The 21,950-nt window shown below is 33.7% G+C and overlaps 1 protein-coding gene across 1 annotated transcript; it reads left to right on the forward strand.

Moving 5' to 3' along the window:
* The first annotated feature begins 503 nt into the window (after nt 1-503).
* On the forward strand, nt 504-21,665 carry LOC137387906 (uncharacterized). The gene is made up of 8 exons (XM_068074419.1): nt 504-606; nt 735-776; nt 898-1,038; nt 4,788-5,708; nt 8,187-8,228; nt 8,345-8,485; nt 11,532-11,930; nt 21,415-21,665. Exons 1-8 carry the CDS (start codon nt 504-506, stop codon nt 21,663-21,665), a joined length of 2,040 nt encoding a protein of 679 aa, XP_067930520.1.
* The last annotated feature ends 285 nt before the right edge of the window (nt 21,666-21,950 follow it).

A 21,950-nucleotide genomic window follows, 5' to 3' on the forward strand; every position in this document is an offset into this window, starting at 1 on the left:
AGGCTCTTGTGAAGTGTCAGCTGTGGTCTTTCAGGACTATATTAGCTAACAACATCAAACACCCCTCAGCAGAAGATCACTTCACCTTTCTTTTCATAGACTCACATCGCATACAGGTAAAGGGAACTGTTTCTGTCATTTCCCTACAAGCTGAAAAATGTTTAATTAAATTATATCCTCATTTTTAACATGACAGTTACAGGTTTTCACCTCATTTCAACTTGCGTGATATGAAAAAATTGCATTCAACATCTAATAGTTATTTTTAAAATATCATTGCTAGCGGCTTTAACATCTTTCCACCTAGTATCCGTAGCAGCTGAGTAGCTAATACAGGATTGATTTTAAAAGATGTACACTAAAAAAAATGTTTAATTTGGGTTTTAAAGCTCACAACCAAACATATTAATTCAGAGTTTCAATTATGCTAATGCAAATATTGCAAATGTTTTCGAATTGTCAAAAATTTCAGCAAAGTGTTTTATGGTTATAGTGAACTGGAAATGAAAGTGCTTGCGCTGCTTTTGGTGGCCCTGGCTGTCGCCAATGCCAGTTTCTTACAGGAAGTCGAGCAAGAGGTCTCGTCAGCCTTCGACGATCTTAAAGGTTTGAATAACTATTTTCTATAATTCATTGTTTATTTATAAATGTTTCATTGGAAGAAGTAGAAGAGCTAAAACTCTGCATTATGTTGTGTTGTTTAAATGATTGAATAATAACAATTACTCTTGTAGGTGGTGCCAGGAATTTTCTAGCAAATACCAAGGACATGTTCGGTAAGTGCTTAAAAGAAGGATTTGTGGATTTGCTCGAAAATCAAATCAGATAATTTAGTAATTTTTGGCTTTTAACTAGTTGAAATAGTTATAATATAATATCAAAAGTTTTTTTACTTAGCTGACGGTGTTGATGATGTCGATGATGCCTTAGAAGAGATGAAAAGTGGTCTCCTAATGATGGTGAAGAAGTGTGCCAATGATGACCACTGTCGCCAGATTGTTCACTCCGTCATGGACGACTTGTTGAACGATGTGGCAGGTGAGGTTAGAACGACACTGGCATAGACTTGTGAACCTTTGTGGATCAGAAAAACTATTTTGATTAGTATATTTAAAGGTTTTCATTTAAAAATTAGTAAATTTTTTTGGATATTTTTTAGTAACAGAGAATAGAATATGATATTTAAAAAACCATAACAATCTGATAGATTGTTTCTAATTGAGAACAGTCAACTTCCTGTTAAAGAGAGAAAAGACTACTTGTTGTTGAGGAGAGGCTTGAATATTGGTGCACTTTATTAGATTAGGGAAATCTTAATTCTTAAGATTAAAAATGAAGATTATAACAACCCCTTTGCTCTAATTGGTTATGCAAACCATGAGGAGATAAAAAAGTGGCTACAAAAAATATTTCAGACTTGTTGCTCCTTTTACAAACCAAAAATGCAGTTTATGTTACTATGATTGTGTTGTAAAAAACATTTTCAAGGTATAAAAGTCGTAAAAACTTTAGTGTTCACAAACTTAAATCAAACCCTCAAAAAAAATTTAAATATTTATACATAAATATAATTATAGGAATTATAATACGTATATGCATGCATACGGCGTATGCGTATATTTACGTATTATAATTCTTATTATACATACGGTACATACGAGTCACGTACCAGATACGTATAATACATATACATAAATTTCACTGTTCATTTGTCTGTCATTTTATCTATCCATGCAGTTCTTGGAATAAAGTTTTAGTAAAAAGATCCGTTTCACTGAGGATTTGAACTCACAACATCCACATACCAAGTCAACACACAGGCATGGGTAGCTACGAGGCTAAGCTGTTTATATGAATTACAACTCTTTATCTATTCTTATAGAAATTGCAAGTTACAAACTAATAACGTGTTTTTTATTATTAATTGATAATGCTTTTGGTGTTTGTTTTCTTTTAGAATTTAAAAAAAGTCATTTAAAAACCCATTGTCTATTTATTTAATTTGTAATCTTCAAATGTGCCATTACAATTTAAAATGTGCCGTTACACTTCTATTTCTGGTTTCTCCTAAATCTGATAGCTAATTCTGCAAAGTACAAAGACAAAGTAACTCCGTGCGATTCACTACTATACGTTGTACCAGTATCGAGAGGTCCATCAAAACTTTGATTACAACGAGCTTTTGCTGCAGCAGTAATTTTTTTAACACACACACTTTTGTGTGGTCCTTGTTATTATCAATTCGACATATTCAGGATTTTTATTTTGTTTTCTTTCTTCGTGTTAATTGCATCAGCATGAAATCATTTTTCATTTTAATTATTGTAGCAAAACAGATTAGCTAGCCATTACTCACTGATTATTATGCATTTAAACATCTTTACAGTTGTTTTATTTTTTCTCTCAATGCGCTTGAACTCCCCAAAACATTTTTCTCATAGTATAAAATTTAAAAGCTTGAATGATAAATGTTAATTATTTTAAGTAAGTATAAATTTTTTGTCCAAAAACTTTTTATAGCCTGAGCAACACGAGGCATCCAGCTAGTGTACATATCTAAACAGGTGGAATGCTGGAATAGGTTAAAATTACTTACCTTATTCCAGGTTGATGTTTCTCTCTGAAGTCACAGCAGATCTTTTTCGTGCTTCTGCATTCTTCAGGTAGCTGGTGGTATATCACTAGTCACCTGAAGAATGCAGAAGCACAAACAGACCTGTCGTGACTCCAGGGAGAAACATCAACCTAAAAAAAGATAAACGACCTATTCTAATGCTTCAGTTAATTATAACACGCTGCACCTTTCAGAGCATTGAGTGCTGCTAGCAGTCGGCCTGACTAATTATCTATTATATATAATATATATAGATAATAGATATACTATATATATAGAATAGAATGTCAGTTCAAAACTTTTCTAACATAGTGCTCAATTACTAAAAGCAAGAGCTTAAATATAGTAAAGTGAGAGTTGACTAAAAAAGCTTTATTACTATTAGTTTCATATACATAGTAAAATGTACAATCCGCAGATAAAACTCATTTACTAGTGACAAGCAGGTAAGATGTACCTTGGACAACCCCACTATAGGATTAAAACATAACTATATGATATCCATGTTGTTATGTATATGGCTTGGTGATATTACTGGATAATAAGAAGTTTCTACCGTGGCGACATGTAGAAATGAGTTCTTGTCTCTTATTTAGACTGGCCTTATCTGGATGCATAATTATATAATATTTTTCTAACAAACATAGTCTGCATATTTCTGAGGTGTTGTCATATGCTTTCGCTTGCTTTACTGCATTCCATTTGATGGTATACCCTGTGTTGCTCCTTTTCAGCTCCCAAATATAATTACTGAGCGTTGTTGCGTGTCTTTTTTTGTCGTTGTTGAATGATGCCTTATGATTGGTGAATCTAGCCTTGAAAGTGGTTTCACACAGCCCAATATATGTTTGGCTGTTTTGGTGGTCATCTGTAACTACTGCCTGGTATATTAGGTTTTTGGTTAGACACCTTCCTTCTAGTTGGCATTCTTCTGGCTTTCTGCAGTTGCAGGTTCTATCGCTGGTGTTGTCTTTCTTCTTTTTCGTGTTTAGTAGCTTTTTATTATGGCTTTCTATAATGCTCTTTACATTTTTCATACAGCTGTAACTTAGCTTGAGTGTATTCTGGTTAAATATTTTTTTAAGCGGGTGGCATACAAGAATTGTTATGCCACCTATGCAAGAATTGTTATTATCAATTCAACATATTCAGAATTTTTATTTTGTTTTATTTTCAGTTTGTATTAATTGTATCAATACAGAATCATGTTCTATTGTAATCATAGCAAAACCGACGTAATTTAGTTATTACTCATTAATTATTTCACGTTTACATGTAATCCTTTTTTAAAGTCGTTTTTTTTTAAATCATTTGACCTGCACGAAACATTTTTCTCATGATATGAAGTTTAAAGTTGTTTGACAAAGTTTGAAAACCTTTACAGTCGTTTTAATTTTTTCTCCTAATTTATTTCAATTACACAAAACACTATTCTCACGATATGGAGTTTGAAAGTTAGAGGGGCAAATGTTGTTACATGTTAATACAAATCAATTTTTTGGCCAAAGACATTTTTATTACCAAGGCAAAACGGGTAGCAAAGCGAGTTGGATATATATATATATATATATATATATATATATATATATATATCTATATACTAGCTGTACCACTCGGCGTTGCCCGGATAATAAAAATGTCTTTGGACAGAAAATTGATTTGTATTTAACATGTAACAATGTTCCCCATTCTTACTTTCAAACTACATATCATGAGGGAAGTGTTTTGTGTAGTTGAAATAAATTAAAAGAAAAATAAAAACAACTGTAAAGGTTTAAAAACTTTGTCAACAACTGTACCTTTCAAGCTAGTAGCCTGGCATATTGCCAATGGAAAATTCCGCTAAGCTAGTTGATTAGGCTAGGCTTCCAATAACGGTAAGCCATGACTTTGCATCTGCGTTGTTGTCCAGTTGTTCTAATAATAGCTATAGCCGGAAAACCGACAGATTTACGACGACACACAGACATTCTTTGAGAAATATATATATAGATATTGTGTATACATATGAGACATGTATATATTTTTTGTCTATGCAAGTTTACGAACTGAAAATAAGATTTCTTGCATTTAAAGCAAATTTCGACGGCTGTTTCTTCAATTAAATGAGCCTTGTAAAATGATGAAACTGCTGTCTGTTTTCTCACTGACTTGATTAAACCGTGGTTTGTAGCTTCTAAAGAGAAAAGGGAAGCTATTACAGCAGCAGCCATCGCTGCCGCCAATGCTTGCCTTGCCAACCCAACCTGCTCAGGCGTTGCCAAATCTGCTGCTAGTGCTCTTTTGAATGGTTTCAAAGGATTGTGGGACAAGCTCTTTGGAAAAAGAGAAGTTATAACAGCAACTGCTATTGCTGCTGCCAATGCATGTCTTTCCAACCCAACCTGCTCATTCGTTGCCAAATCTGCTGCCACTGAACTTTTGAAGAAGGCTGGAGATCTTGGCGAAAAAGTTGTGGATGGTGTCAAACATTTGTGGCACAAAATCTTTGGAAAGAGAGTCGCTATTACAGCAACTGCCATTGCTGCTGCCAATGCCTGCCTTGCCAACCCAATTTGTTCAACCGCCGCTAAAGCCGCTGCCTCCGCTCTCCTATCAAATGCTGGTAATATTGTCGATGGTGTCAAAGATTTGTGGCACAAAATCTTTGGAAAAAGAGAAGTTATAACAGCAACTGCTATTGCTGCTGCCAATGCATGTCTTTCCAACCCAACCTGCTCATTCGTTGCCAAATCTGCTGCCACTGAACTTTTGAAGAAGGCTGGAGATCTTGGCGAAAAAGTTGTGGATGGTGTCAAACATTTGTGGCACAAAATCTTTGGAAAGAGAGTTGCTATTACAGCAACTGCCATTGCTGCTGCCAATGCCTGCCTTGCCAACCCAATTTGTTCAACCGCCGCTAAAGCCGCTGCCTCCGCTCTCCTATCAAATGCTGGTAATATAGTTGATGGTGTCAAAGATTTGTGGCACAAAATCTTTGGAAAGAGAGTCGCTATTACAGCAACTGCCATTGCTGCTGCCAATGCCTGCCTTGCCAACCCAATTTGTTCTACCGCCGCTAAAGCCGCTGCCACTGCTCTCATACAAAATGCTGGTAACATTGTCGATGGTGTCAAAGATTTGTGGAACAAAATCTTTGGATAGAGAGTCAATCTTACAGGCACTGCTATAAATTTTGCGAAAGCATGCCTTGCAAAACAACTTGCACATCCATAGAAAAACCTGCCATTAAGAATGATCTCAAAGAATCATGGGACAAGCCTTTTGGTTAAAAAGATTTTGAAGTTAAATTTGGTTGTTATATTTTATTTTTGAATTATGAAAGTTGAATAAAAGTATCAAACATATAGTAAATTTTGACACTACCTACTATTTTAGCATGCATAGAGATTTGTTTCTTCATCAGCATGTCTGTCGAATGTGACAATTATGTACCACTGTGACAATATTTATCCCAATGATGAAAGACTAGCTCAGTTCTAGCATATAGCAAGTTTTAGTCATTGTATATAGCTACATAACATGTGCTATTCAACAAACCTATCAACAGTGGTCAATTTGCTACATCTGCACAGCCAAAAACACCTAAAGCATACAAGCAGAATAGTCCGTGGCTTCAAATAAACAAATTATTCTGGTTAACTAACAGTTTACTGAATGCAGTTTTTCAAAGGATTGTTTCTAAGTGTGCAACTACAAGAACCTTGTAATAATTATAACACTGAGAAAAGTAAAGATCGAGCGAGGGTGATAAAGCTATAATTTGAGCTATTTTTGTCGTATTTGTGCATTTTGCCTTTTGCTAATGTGGCACTTAAATTATAAATTCAGCATATCTATGTCAAACTAAAAGTACAGTACTTCTATGTCAAGTTACAAGTACAGTACTTCTATATTTTAGCACCATAACTTGTGGTCTGTGTTGAAGCTTAGGCCAGTCTGTACCATTCAGTTAATACACATTAAAAAAAAGTTTACTTAACAACATGATGTTCACAGATTGCTTTACCTGAACATAGCTCTACAAGTCTTTGTACCGCAGCAACAACAACAGTTCAACAAGTTTCAGACAGGCAATGAAGAACTGAGGTCTTGAGTCACTCTATAATATTTATGCCGGCTAAGTTATATTAATAATTTGATGTTAGGATAAGCTTGTTAATTTTGCTAGTATTATTGCCATCTTTACCGCCATAAACGCTGGATTCATCCGCACAAATCAACAGCTAAAGGTTAAAAAGAAGATCATATCATATTGGATTTGAACTTACGACAACTACGTTACCACATACACCAATCATTCACTTTCCATCATACAGAATTATTGCGGTTTATACTCATTCACTTTGCTTTATTGGCCCACCTGAATGCCAGGGTACTAGTCAAACATAATAATCAATGACATTTTGTTCTACTGCGAAGGTTTTCACAAATAAATCGCTCACTTTGGTTTTAAGTTTCAATCACAATGTACGCCGACCAAGACACGAACAGCTTCTCTGTTACAGGACAACAAGCTTTTTACGAGTAGATTACAAGTCGACCTTCTAGAAAATATTTTCTGGACGCCTTCCAAAGAAGAGACCTATCAGCCAATATTTAAGTCTCAAAATAACGAGGCTCTTGTGAAGTGTCAGCTGTGTTCTCTCAGGACTATATTAGCTAACAACATCAAACAGCCCTCAGCAGAAGATCACTTCACCTTTCATTTCATAGACTCACATACAGGTAAAGGGAACTGTCTCTGTCACTTTTCTACAAGTTGAAAAATGTTTAATTAAATTATATCCTCAGTTTTAACATAACATGCAGTTACAGGTTTTCACCTCATTTCAACTTGCGTGATATGAAAAAATTGCATGCAACATCTAACAGTTATTTTTAAAATATCATTGCTAGCTGCTCTAACATCTTTCCACTTAGTATCCAGTATCCGTTTTCTTAGCAGAGAAAGGTATTTTAAACACCAGACGTCAAACCATTTATTTCATTGGCTAACTGCTGCTCACGATTTTTTTTGTTTTAACATTGTTGTATGTCATAATTTGAAAAACAGTTCTCCGTGGAATGAGGTTGTTGCCAATAAAGTAATATATAAATAACAACTCTTGTTCAATCAGAAGGAAGGGTCTCTGAAATCAGCAGCTGAGCAGCTAATACAGGATTAATTTTGAAAGATGTACACTAAATATTTTTTTAATTTTAGTCTTTTAAAGCTCACAACCAAATATATTAGTTCAGATTTTCAATATTGCTAATGCGAATGTTGCTAAAGATTAATCAATGTTTTTGAATTGTCAAAAATTGCAGCAAAGTATTTTATGTTTACAGTGAACTGGAAATGAAAGTGCTTGCATTGCTCTTGGTGGCGCTGGCTGTCGCCAATGCCAGTTTCTTATAGGAAGTCGAGCAGGAGGTCTCGTCAGCCTTCAACGATCTTAAAGGTTTGAATAACTATTTGCTATGATTCATTGTTTATTTATAAATGTTTTATTGGAAGAAGTAGAAGAACTAAAACTCTGCATTATGTTGTGTTTGTTAAATGATTGAATAATAACAATTACTCTTGTAGGTGGTGCCAGGAATTTTCCAGCAAATACCAAGGACATGTTTGGTAAGTGCTTAAAAGAAGGATTTGTGGATTTGCTCGAAAATCAAATCAGATAATTTAGTAATTTTTGGCTTTTAACTAGGTGAAATAGTTATAATATCAAATGATTTTTTACTTAGCTGACGGTGTTGATGATGTCGATGATGCCTTAGAAGAGATGAAAAGTGGTCTCCTAATGATGGTGAAGAAATGTGCCAATGATGACCATTGTCACCAGATTGTTCACTCTGTCATGGATGACTTGTTGAACGATGTTGCAGGTGACGTTGGAACGACACTGGCATAGACTCGTGAGCCTTTGTGGATCAGAAAAACTAATTTGATTAATATATTGAAGGGTTTTCATTTAAAAATTAGTAAATGTTTTTGAATATTTGTTAGTAACAGAGAATAGAATATGATATTAAAAAAACCATAACAATCAGATAGATTGTTTCTAATTGAGAAAAGTCAACTTCCTGTTAAAGAGAGAAAAGTCAACTTGTTGAGGAGAGGCTTGAATATTGGTGAACTTCATTAGATTAGGAAAATCTTAATTCTTAAGATTAAAAATGAAGATTATCACAATCCATTTGTCCCAATTGGTTATGCAAACCACAAGGAGATAAAAAGTGGCTACAAAAAATATTTCAGACTTGTTGCTCCATTTACAAACCAAAAATGCAGTTGTGTGGTAAAAATGATTGTGTTGTAAAAAACATTTTCAAGGTATAAAAGTCGTAAAAACTTTAGTGTTTGCATACTTAAATCAAAGCTTCAATAAAAGTTTAAATATTTATACATAAATATAATTATAGGAATTATAATACGTATATGTACTCATACGGCGTATGAGTATATTTACATATTATAATTCTTATTATACATACGGTACATACGAGTCATGTACCAGATACATATAATACATATACATAAATCTCACTGTTCATTTATCTGTCATTTTATCTATCCAGTTATTGTAATGAAATTTTAGTAAAATGATCCGTTTCACTGAGGATTTGAACTCACAACATCCACATACCAAGTCAACACACAGGCATGGGTAGCTACGAGGCTAAGCTGTTTTTATCAATTACAACTCTTTATCTATTCTTATAGAAATTGCAAGTTACAAACTAATAACGTGTTTTTTATTATTAATTAATAATGCTTTTGGTGTTTGTTTTCTTTTAGAATTTAAAACAAAGTCATTTAAAAACCCATTGTCTATTAATTTAATTTGTAATCTTCAAATGTGCCATTACGATTTAAAATGTGCCGTTACACTTCTATTTCTGGTTTCTCCTAAATCTGATAGCTATATCTACAAAGTACAAAAACAAAGTAATTCCGCCCGCTTCACTACTATACGTTGTACCAGTTTCGAGAGGTCCATCAAAACTTTGATTACAACGAGCTTTTGCTGCAGCAGTAATTTTTTTAATACACACACTCTTTTGTGGTCATTGTGATTATCAATTCGACATATTCATGATTTTTATTTTGCTTTCTTACTTCGTGTTATTTGCATCAGCATGAAATCATCTTTCATTTTAATTATTGTAGCAAAACAGATTAGCTAGTCATTACGCACTGATTATTCCACATTTAAACATTTTTACAGTTGTTTTATTTTTTCTCTCAATGCGCTTGAACTCCCCAAAACATTTTTCTGTTAATATGAATTTTAAAAGCTTGAATGATAAATGTTAATTATTTTAAGTAAATATAAATTTTTTTTCCAAAAACTTTTTTATAGCCTGAGCAACACTAGGCATCCAGCTAGTGTATATATCTAAACAAGTGGAATGCTGGAATAGGTTAAAATTACTTACCTTATTCCAGGTTGATGTTTCTCTCTGGAGTCACAGCAGATCTGTTTCGTGCTTCAGCATTCTTCAGGTAGCTGGTGGTATATCACTAGTCACCTGAAGAATGCAGAAGCACAAACAGACCTGTCGTGACTCCAGGGAGAAACATCAACCTGAAAAAAGATAAACGACCTATTCTAATGCTTCAGTTAATTATAACACGCTGCACCTTTCAGAGCATTGAGTGCTGCTAGCAGTCGGTCTGACTAATTATCTATTATATATAATATATATAGATAACAGATATACTATATATATATATATCTATATACATATGTACATGTATATATATAGTTTTCAAAGTATGTCTGTCATTCCGGCTATAGATATAGCTATAGCGCATGCTGATTATTTTACAAATGTGGATACGCGTTATGATACCCCTGTTAAGAAATAATGTTGGTAAGGTTCAATTACTATATCTGAGATCAGACAAAGACAGTATCATATCTCATTTTTACATTTGTATTTGTTTCGAGAGGTACCAGTATCATCGTATTCAAAGTTTTTATATATAAATAGTTTCTGATGAAAAAGTAACCTTTTTTATACACTCGCACTTCTAAGCAAGAACTGTTATAATTAATTCAACATATTCAAAATTTTTATTTTGTTTTCTCAGTTCGTATTAATTGTATCATTATAGAATCATGTTCTATTGTAATCATAGCAAAACCGACTTAATTTAGCTATTACTTGCTAATTATTTTACATTTATATCTAATCCTTTTTATAGTTGTTTTGTTTTTTTTTAATTCATTTGACCTGCATGAAACATTTTTCTCATGATATGAAGTTTAAAAGTTGCTTGACAAAGTTTGAAAACCTTTACAGTCATTTTTATTTTTTCTCCTAATTTATTTCAATGACACAAAACACTTTTCTCACGATATGTAGTTTGAAAGTTAGAGAGGCAAATGTTGTTATATGTTAATACAAATCAATTTTTTGGCCAAAGATCTGTTTATTACCAAGGCAGTGCCGCGTAGCACAGCTAGTTGGATATATATATATATATATATATATATATATATATATATATATATATATATATATAACTCAGGTGAGTTGTAGAAAAGTGCAACTCACCTGAGTTGCACTTTTCTGTAACTCAGGTGAGTTGCAGAAAAGTGCGCTATTGGGAACAGCTAAGATCTTGAGGCGAGTGCTCAAACTCCCAGGTCTCTGGTAGGAGACCCGAGTTGGAGCAGAATTTACCACCCATACGGGGTATCCGGGGTGAGGAAACAATTTATATATATATATATATATAATGTATACATATGAGACATATGCATGTATATATTTTTTGTCTATGCAAATTTACGAACTGAAAATAAGATTTCTTGCATTTAAAGCAAATTTCGACGGCTGTTTCTTCAATTAAATGAGCCTTTGTAAAATGATGAAACTGCTGTCTGTTTTCTAACTGACTTGATTAAACCGTGGTTTGTAGCTTCTAAAGAAAAAAGGAAAGCTGTTACAGCAGCAGCCATCGCTGCCGCCAATGCTTGCCTTGCCAACCCAACCTGCTCAGGCGTTGCCAAATCTGCTGCTACTGCTCTTTTGAATGGTTTCAAAGGATTGTGGGAAAAGCTCTTTGGAAAAAGAGAAGCTATAACAGCAAATACCATTGCTGCCGCCAAAGCATGTCTTTCCAACCCAACCTGCTCATCCTCTTCTAAATCTGCCGCTGCTGTTCTCCTCAAAGATATAAAATTTTTGTGGAACAAAATCTTTGGAAAGAGAGTCGCTATTACAGCAACTGCCATTGCTGCTGCCAATGCCTGCCTTGCCAACCCAATTTGTTCTACCGCCGCTAAAGCCGCTGCCACCGCTCTCCTAAAAATTGCTGGTAATATTGTCGATGGCGTCAAAGATTTGTGGAACAAAATCTTTGGATAGAGGGTCAACCTTACAGGCACTGCTATAAGATTGGCCAAAGCATGCCTTGCAAAACAACTTGCAGATTCATAAAAAAAACCTGCCATTAAGAATGATCTCAAAGAATCATGGGACAAGCATTTTGGTTAAAAAAATGTTTGAAGTTAAATTTGGTTGTCATATTTTATTTTTGAATTATGAAGGTTGAATAAAAGTATCAAACATATAGTAAATATTGATACTACTTACTATTTTAGCATGCATAGAAACTTTTTTCTCCATCGGCATGTCTGTCGAATGTGACAATTACGTATCACTGAGACAATATTTATCCCAATGATGAAAGACTAGCTCGGTTCTAGCATATAGCAAGTTTTAATCTTTGTATATAGCTACATAACATGTGCTATTCAACAAGCCTATCAACAGTGGTCAATTTGCTACACCTGCACAGCCAAAGACGCCTAAAGCATACAAGCAAAATAATCCGTAGCTTGAAATAAACAAATTATTCAGGTTAAATAACAGTTTACTGAATGCAGTTTTTCGAAAGATTGTTTCTAAGTATGCAACTACAAAAACTTTGTAATAACTAGAAATTCCCCTGTCATACAGCTCACGACCAAAGTGATATTGGAAAAAAAAGAAGAAAGGGTACTGATGTTTGAGAAATGCAATATTAGCAGCCAAATGGCACTGCAGTGTAATAGGATAACTGCAATGGTAGTTGTAATGTAGAGGGTGTGGGTGTTATTATATACAACAAATAGCAATAATGAAAGGAAAAGATTATATGTTTATATCTCTCCCCTGCAATAGGAGAAATGCAATATTGGTTAATATTAGAAGTAAAATGCACAGATATTATTAGAATAACCAATATTATTAATATAGTAATAATATAAAAACCAATGCACAATTTTGTTTACATTTCAAAACGTCATAGCTAACAATATCACGAAGTTGCGATATTTATATAGATTTTTAGAAAATCTGTACTACGTAGTCATTGTTCTTTAGTCATCCAAACTTATAATTAATTTATTGTAATAATCTCATAAGAACCGTTAAAAATATCATCATCGTTTTCTTTACTTACACTGCGTTGGACATCAGTTAGAATACCAAAGTACTCCAAATTGTCTAAAATGTCAGTTACTTTTAAATCAGCAAAAATGAAATGATTTCAGTACTCCGAACTTAATTACAGAAACCTTCGGCAATTCGACAATGCTATAGACTGGTGAAATGTGCGCGTTATGTTTTTTGTGAAAAGCAGAATAGTCCGTGGCTTCAAATAAACAAATTATTCTGGTTAACTAACAGTTTACTGAATGCAGTTTTTCAAAGGATTGTTTCTAAGTGTGCAACTACAAGAACCTTGTAATAATTATAACACTGAGAAAAGTAAAGATCGAGCGAGGGTGATAAAGCTATAATTTGAGCTATTTTTGTCGTACTTGTGCATTTTGCCTTTTGCTAATGAGTCACTTAAATTATAAGTTCAGCGTATCTATGTCAAGTTACAAGTTCAGCACCTCTATGTCAAGTTACAAGTACAGTACCTCTATGTTATGTTACAAGTACAGCACTTCTATGTTAAGTTGCAAGTACAGTACTTCTATATTTTAGCACCATAACTTGTGGTCTGTGTTGAAGCTTAGTCCAGTCTGTACCATTCAGTAACCACACATTAATTCTGGTGGTAACGTTGTCCATAAACCTGACCAAGCTTATGCATGAAATCGCAGGCTTAACTAACACTGCTGCAACTTGATTGTATATAAAGTGTATACTCTCTTACCAGTTGACAATGTCTGGCCTGATAAAACAAATTTGGGGTTTCTTTAGCTTTTAGTAACTTTGATTATACGGTGAAGACTGAACTGTGTTTGCATGTAAGAACAATTGATATTCGGATAGTCATTGGAGCAGTTGGTGCAATAACACTGCACATAAAATAACGATTGCCCAAATACCGCCAACAATCAACACAAGTGAGTCACAGAAGATTCCGCTGTTGGGAAGCTCTTGAAGAGAGTGCTCAAACTACCAGGTCTCTGGCAGAAGACTCGAGTTTGTCTAGACATTACCACCCCTTTAGATTAATCATGGTGATGAAACATTTTTTGGATGTATGTGCCAACACATTTTGCAGCTAATCGGTTTTTTTATGTAAAAGCGGAGCAGTGCTGAGTGATTGTCAGCTTTACTGTTGTAAATATGTGTAGGCGCAAAAAAGCTTGGAAGTTGTTGCATATTAGGTAGTTTTCAACAATGATGCAAGTAGATTAAGGTCAGCAAAGGAATTCACTTGCAAAGCGGATGCAGACTAGCGCACAGGATTTTACCAATAACATCTGATACAGCAAGTTGGTTGCTCTTTATTTGATGGTTAAAATATAAGAAAAGACAAATCTAAATTTTTTGCATTGCAAGTAATAGTTTAGAGTCGTTAGTAGAATACTTTCAACTTTCTTATCAATATGCTACAATTTTTTTAAAAGAATTTGGTAAGCAGTCACAAATTTCTCCACTAGCAAGTTCCACATAGTAAAAGCTAAGTTGTTGCAGAAGCCTTTTTTGTCTGGTAGGTTCACCTACAGCATGCTAAGTTTACTTAAAGCATGGTAAGTTCACCTACAACATGGTAGGTTCACCTACAACATGGCAGGAAAAAAGAAAGGCTTGCCCGCAAATCAAGCTGTTCTAAAAATGTCACTTACGTAGCAAATCAAACAAATTTCTTTACAGTCTTTTTTGTTCATTCTGTGAAGCAGCCACTGCAGTGAGATAAAATTGGTGGAAGTAAGTTTATGGATTATAAGAGACCATGCTTGCATATTATGCCGTCCATTTGCCTTGGCAAAAATTACAGGTTACATTAACACTGCGACGGAAAAACAGAGGAAAACTACCAGCTGGAATGGGAAAGCCAAGAGATGACAATTTCTTTGTAATAGCATTTTTAAAGAGCTATTATAAATCAAACTAATTTTCTAAGGGTAGCAAAACTGAAGAATATTTGAATAAGACAACCAAGGATAGCCGGGATAAACCAAGCAGGGTAAGTAGTGCCCTGTGAGGCTGAAAAATCATGTGTCTGCAACTGTCTGCGAGATGCTTCAGCAAGACTCCATCAGTGAAATTCCCAGCACTAGTGAGATATTTAATTTTGAAGAAAGAAAGCAAGTGATGACCAGTGATGATAAAAGTTTCATACTAATGGCATTACTTGCGGCTTCTTATGATCATTTACTGTTACTTATTAATTATCGATTTATTAATATTTTGGCGGGTTACCTCTATACACTCTCCCTTTGTAAGCAAACAAACAAGCGCACAAACAAGCTTTACACACAAGCACTTTAAAAATGAACTTACACAAACTTCTGGTAGATTTTATCAAAAAGTATCGGTATTTTTCCATCATTCGCGACTCTTTTTTATGTTTAAGCTGATCTGATAGCCAAGAGATTTCAAGAGTAAGATCGATAAAACTTGATCGCGATGAAAAATCTCAGATCAATCCAAAGAATGATTATTACACCTATAATTACATAGAGACCGACAGAATAGAGACACACATATTGCTTCAACTTGAATGCAATAGTCGATATCGACAATCGCAATGATAACAACTACTGACATTGTTTTGCGCAAAGCTTTCTTCCGATATTCCTAATCGCAATCAAGTTTTATTGATTTTACTCGGGAAACATCCTGGCAATCAGATCACTTCAAACGTCAAAAACAAAAATACTGATACTGTCTGGTAAATCGACACAAAAATGTGTGAGTTCAGCATTGAGACATCATTGAGATATCATTGAGACATCTTGAGACATCATTGAGACATCATTGAGACTTCATTGAGACAGGGCAAATCGGCTTGTTTTTGGTAGGCAAAGAATGATAAAATGTTTATTGTTGTTGCAAGTGAATTTCTCAACAAAGGTGTCTTCTTTAATCAGAAGAAGTCATTACTAAACCTTGTCTAGAGAATGCACTTTTACCAGTTAGTCTCAGACTACAGAAAATGCTCTGAAAGGTTGTTCACAGTGTACTATATATATTTTCAACAACAGCTTCAACTCCAAAAATTCAGAACATCATAAAAACTCAAGCTTTTTTTAAATACTTAATTGGAGCGATCAAATCGTTTGCACTTAATGCCAAAATAGAGTCAGCAATCACATCTGCAGACTGCGCTGTGTAACCTCCACTTAATACCATGAAGATAGGTATTTGTGCGCTTTTCGCTTTTGACATCACTAGGTAGTCTCTGGTTACGATGCACTGTCAAAAGTTGTGTAAAATTTAAGTTTATAATACATGTACTCCACAGATACTAATAACTGTAACACGAACAATAGACTGTTACTAAAAGTAACTAATTCTCTAAAACAATATATTGTCACTAAGAGGTTCAGTCAGCCAGAATTAAAAGCTATCAGTGAGATAGCAGAGATAATAAATAAGCTCATGTTTGATGCTTTATAAAAAATCATTCAAAAGGTGTCAAGGGGTTTAGACTTATGTTCCTTTGACATCTAGAAAGGCTAAACCGGCCTATACATGTAGTAACAATATCATTTATTCACCATCTACATGTACGTATATAAATAAATCTTTGTGTTTGTTTGGCTGTCTGTCATTTGTCTCTCTGTCAGGTTATAGCGATAACATTTTAGCAACAAAAAAACGTTTTTGTACTGGATTTGATATCGGGACATTCAAGTCACAAGTATACTAACAAACATGCATAAGGACAAGGCTAAGCAGTCCTTATCACACTCATTGCTCTCACCACATACTGTATCTCCTTTTCGCAATTGCACACGATAAATTATTAATTAGTACAATATTCCATTGGGTTACGATGCCCTGTTACAAGATTCTATTCATCTTACTATATGGAACACAATGTTTTTTTTCGTTTTCGCAATGCAAAAAAATTTTTTTTTTGATGTTTTTCTGCCATACGATAACAAAACTTTCTTTCGAAAATAAAATTTTGGATTAGTGTACTCACTACGCCAAAACAAAAAAAATGTTGATATGATACTTGCCGAAAACCGTGCCACAACGCCTGAAAGAGACACAATGATAGCTATCTCAATTCAGCGATATTCAATATAAGTTACAGCAGCGAAACCAAAGACAGATGAGTGATAAAACTTGTGACAATGAGAAATGTGAAATTTAGTTAAGTAAAATACATACTAAAACTTAGCTTTAAGTATGTGTCTAGTAAGTTAAATTGATTTAAGTTTGAATCAACGTTTATGTTGTAGGCTACATATGTCGGTAGGAACTCCTCCCGATAGGTACTGCACATAGTACATTGTAATATTACATTTTATTGCAAATCATAACTGCTAAATACACTAAAGTTACTTTGGGTAATTATAGTTACTAAGGTTAACATATTGTTTTGTTACTAATTTTTAATATGTACAGTGCATATAAAAAATTTGGATTGTTTTTGCCAAGGGAGTTGTTCGCATTAGATAATTACCACGGGTTTTAATATCATTTCATATTACATTTTTGCCTTACGATGCCAACACTGAAATGAATTAAAATCATATAATTTTATACTAAATAATTTTCATTGTAGTCGTAGCAAAACAGACTTTATTTAGCCTTACTTGCTAATTACTTCACATTTACATTCAACCACCTTTACAGTTGTTTTATTTTTTTGTCAGTTTATTTCAACTGCACAAAACACTCTTTTCATGACATGAAAGTTAAAAGTTAGTTGTAAAAAGTTTGAAAACCTTTTCAGTTGTTTTACTTTATTTTTTTCTTGAACTGCACAAAAAACTTTGCTCAGAATATGAAGTTTAAAAGTGAGAATGGTAAATGTTGTTATATATTAAATAAAAATAAATTTTTGTGCACTTTGTTATCACCTTGGCACTCAGCTAGTTTTGTATAAAAATAAATGTGAGCATCTCTCCATTTATAAAGATAAAGTTTTAGAAACAAAAAATCCACTTTGCAGAGGATTATTTCTAGAAGCGTCGATCTTACCTATTAGTCTACGGCGTTCAATCGAGCACAGTGATCAATAATGGTGAGGATATTCATTACAATGGTTAAAATATTAATAACATCGTTGTGTCACACGTAACGATTGCCAGCTGGCTTTACTAGGTGAATACCTGGCATTACACAGGTAATAAAAACAGGTTATAAACAGTTGCAGGTATTGTAATGTAAAGGTAATGTAGTGTAAAGGTAATGTAGTGTAAAGGTAATCTAATGTAAAAGTAATGTAGTGTAAAGGTAATGTAGTGTAAAAGTAATGTAGTGTAAAGGTAATGTAGTGTAAAGGTAATGTAGTGGAAAGGTAATGTAGTGTAAAGGTAATGTAGTGTAAAGGTAATGTAGTGTAAAGGTATTGTATTGTAAAGGTAATATAGTATAGAGGTAATGTATTGTAAAGGTAATCTAGTGTAAAGGTAATGTAGTGTAAATGTAATGTAATGTAAAGGTAATGTAATGGTAATGTAGTGTAAAGGTAATGTAGTGTAAAGGTATTGTATTGTAAAGGTAATGTAGTGTAGAGGTAATGTATTGTAAAGGTAATGTAGTGTAAAGGTAATGTAGTGTAAAGGTAATGTAGTGGAAAGGTAATGTAGTGTAAAGGTAATGTAGTGGAAAGGTAATCTAATGTAAAAGTAATGTAGTGTAAAGGTAATGTAGTGTAAAAGTAATGTAGTGTAAAGGTAATGTAGTGTAAAGGTAATGTAGTGTAAAGGTAATGTAGTGGAAAGGTAATGTAATGCAAAGGTAATGTAACGGTAATGTAGTGTAAAGGTAATGTAGTGTAAAGGTATTGTATTGTAAAGGTAATGTAGTGTAGAGGTAATGTATTGTAAAGGTAATGTAGTGTAAATGCAATGTAGTGTAAAGGTAATGTAGTGTAAAAGTAATGTAATGTTTATAAGCTGCTTTTATTACCCCTGCAATGCAGGGCATTCATCTAGTCTAGTATAAAGATCGCAATAAGCCCAGATCAGTCAGATTAGTTCTTGGATATAATGATGATAAACAGGAAATACCTCAGGTGTTAGTCGGAGAAGCCCGAGTTCATCACCATTAAGGCAATCCGTTCCAGCATTGTAGCAAATTATGTCAGGCTTTTTATCATTTGACCAGCTAAAGAGATCATCTAGGCTCCTAAAAGTTTAATAAATATGCTTTAATTTGCAATTTGCAAATTAAATTGCACTGCTAACAATAGTTTAGTGGTTTGGCAGTATTGGACTGCAAAACAATTATCTATAAATAAAAGAAATTACAAACGTTGCATCATCATGAAATATGCTTTCAAACAAGTTTGTTTTTATATTTTCTTGATTCACTCGATGCGTAAGGTGCATTAAATGTGGTATTGGACTTATTCATGATAGTTGTAATGAACATGAACATTTGCCTTCGATTGGCCGCTCTCAAAATGAATATGCTGGAGGAGGGGGTGTTGCATTGTCGAAGACCAATTAGCAGCTCAGCATTAATCAGCCAATCAGAAAACAACAAATTTCAACCTTCTCGGAACAGTGTGATTAAATAATTTACACATGCCATGAAACCTTTATTTGAACGCCATGGAGCTCTATTTTTCAACCCTTTCCTTAGAGTGGCGTTTTATTAAAAGGAACGTTTAAATAATTGGTGGCGTTGTATTTTTCAAACACCTTGTCAGAATGCTGGGAAAATAAATTTAACGGTTTTACGGGCAAATCAGATGTCATCTATAATTTGTACTCTCTGATTGGGCGGTGCAACATTAACTATTTTAGACTCCCAAAGTTTGCTAACTTACCTCCAACTTATCACAGACCTACCTTTAACTAAATTTGAGTAAGCTGATACATGTTTCTACCAGTTGATATCTACTTGCTTACAATCAACCTACGGTGATTTTATAGCCTGCATTGCAGTTTGTTGAAACTTTGATGTTCTTTTATTTCATTTAAAAAAAATTTTATAGTTTTATTTTACAGCTATATTTAATGAAAGTTGCATAAAAGCTCTTGCACTTATCGATATGTTTGCTACAGTCTGCAGCCAGGACTGGCTTTTTATTTGCCATAGAGCAGGAGTTACGAGCGACAATCCATTGTAAACTATGTTCAGATTTACTGCCATCATGATGTTGGATAATATGCTATAAATCTGCAAATATATAAGTATTTAAATAATTATAATCTATCAAATGCTATAATTACATATCCAAGAACAAGTGACATAATCAAACCACAATTATAATACACGCAGCAACATCAATTAACATTTTAAAACAAATATTAACATTTGTAAAGCAAAAATATTAGTTTCGTTTGCTCAGCCAGTTGCATTCTGATAGTTGCTTCTTTTTGGAACCATTTCATGTTTTTTTCTGAATGGTCAATACCTTTCACAATGTTTTCTGACCTCAACTCATCTTCTGCACAGTTGAGCTAGTCGATATTAGCATTCAAACAGTTTTTAGCAGAGCAAAAATTTTACGTGATTTGAATGAAAACTTTTAGCAAAAATAAAGAAAAATCAAAATAGTTTCAAAATTTTAGCTTCAAAATACATAATAGCACATTTTCAATCGTAAATGCTAATACTTTTTCCTATACACAACAAAGTATCAAGACCGCTATAAAAAGGAACTACTATTAGCCTGACGCAATTACTAATTATTTCTATGGTATTGCTATCTAAGTCTCTAATGGAAAACCTGATGACTTGGAATTGGAAAACAGACATTGATACGAACAGAAACAACGAATGAATTAATTGTTATTGATGCCATCGAGTCATTATTAGTACAGTTATGTGCACACTTTTCACTCGCTATTATGGGTTGGTAAAGATTAATAATGTCAAATAGTATCGGTCAAATAAGAGTGGCGGTCAAGGGAAGTGGCATTCAATTAAAGGGTGGTGTTCTATTTTCAATCCTACCATAGTTGCGCTCAAGTAGAGGTGGCGTTCAAACAAAGGTGGCATTCAAATACAGATTTTACAGTACATTGTATATATAAGGATCAGCGGTTAACCGCCACGTGTAGATATATGTGGGAAGATGTCTTTTATATCTAGCGATCATATTTTAGATGTCTTGGTTATAAGTAACCAAGACATCTACAAGGATTGGTTGCAGCAGAGAAAAGGCAGACAAGTGGTTGTCTGGTGATAACTTGGATACTCTGTTGGTTCAGTTGTTGGATTATTTAGCATCCGTAGACTGAGAGTCATAACATTACATTTGATTGTCTTGATCCTCAGGTAACCTACCTTTAGCCACCAGAGATGAAGATTAGAGAACATATTTTTGATATTGGTAATGACCTTTGTATGTTCATGTCCTAAATTCTTACTATCATCAGTCGATGTTATAATATAATGAAATGAAGATTCTACTTATGAAGATTCTACTTTTGAAGAGTCTACTTATGAAGATTCTACTTATGAAGATTCTGCTTATGAAGATTTTACTTATAAAGATTCTACTTATGAAGACTCTACTTACGAAGATTCTACTTATGAAGATTCTACTTATGAAGATTTTACTTATAAAGATTGTACTTATGAAGATTCTACTTATGAAGATTCTACTTATGAAGATTCTACTTATGAAGATTCTACTTATGAAGATTCTACTTATGAAGATTCTACCTATGAAAATTTGACTTAGGAAAATTCTACTTAGGAAAATTGTACTTAGGAAAATTGTACTTATGAAAATTCTACATATGGAGATTTTGCAAAAATGTCACGTTAGACAGGAGAGCATGTTTGTAAAAGAGTATAAGTTCTTGATAGCTAGACAGGCAGTTGATGAAAGTGATGAGAATTTTTGAGGTGATTTGAGGATTGAGTAGATATGCGGAGGTGGATAGTAATGCTGATAGAGTAAGGTTTGCTTTAATAGCGGCAAGTAACGGGTGTAGAGACAGATAAGTGAAAAAAGACTTGATGA

The sequence above is a fragment of the Watersipora subatra genome, chromosome 2 (genome assembly GCF_963576615.1).
Source record: "Watersipora subatra chromosome 2, tzWatSuba1.1, whole genome shotgun sequence".
NCBI classification, from domain to species: Eukaryota; Metazoa; Bryozoa; class Gymnolaemata; order Cheilostomatida; family Watersiporidae; genus Watersipora; species Watersipora subatra.

Excerpts from the sequence above, each read along its gene's own strand:
- LOC137387906 (XM_068074419.1), top strand. The coding sequence starts at position 504 with ATGAAAGTGCTTGCGCTGCTTTTGGTGGCCCTGGCTGTCGCCAATGCC. Across the intron at positions 1,039-4,787 it reads CTTGTTGAACGATGTGGCAG|CTTCTAAAGAGAAAAGGGAA; the intron begins GTGAGGTTAGAA and ends CGTGGTTTGTAG. Across the intron at positions 11,931-21,414 it reads CGCTCTCCTAAAAATTGCTG|AGTCTACTTATGAAGATTCT; the intron begins GTAATATTGTCG and ends CTACTTTTGAAG.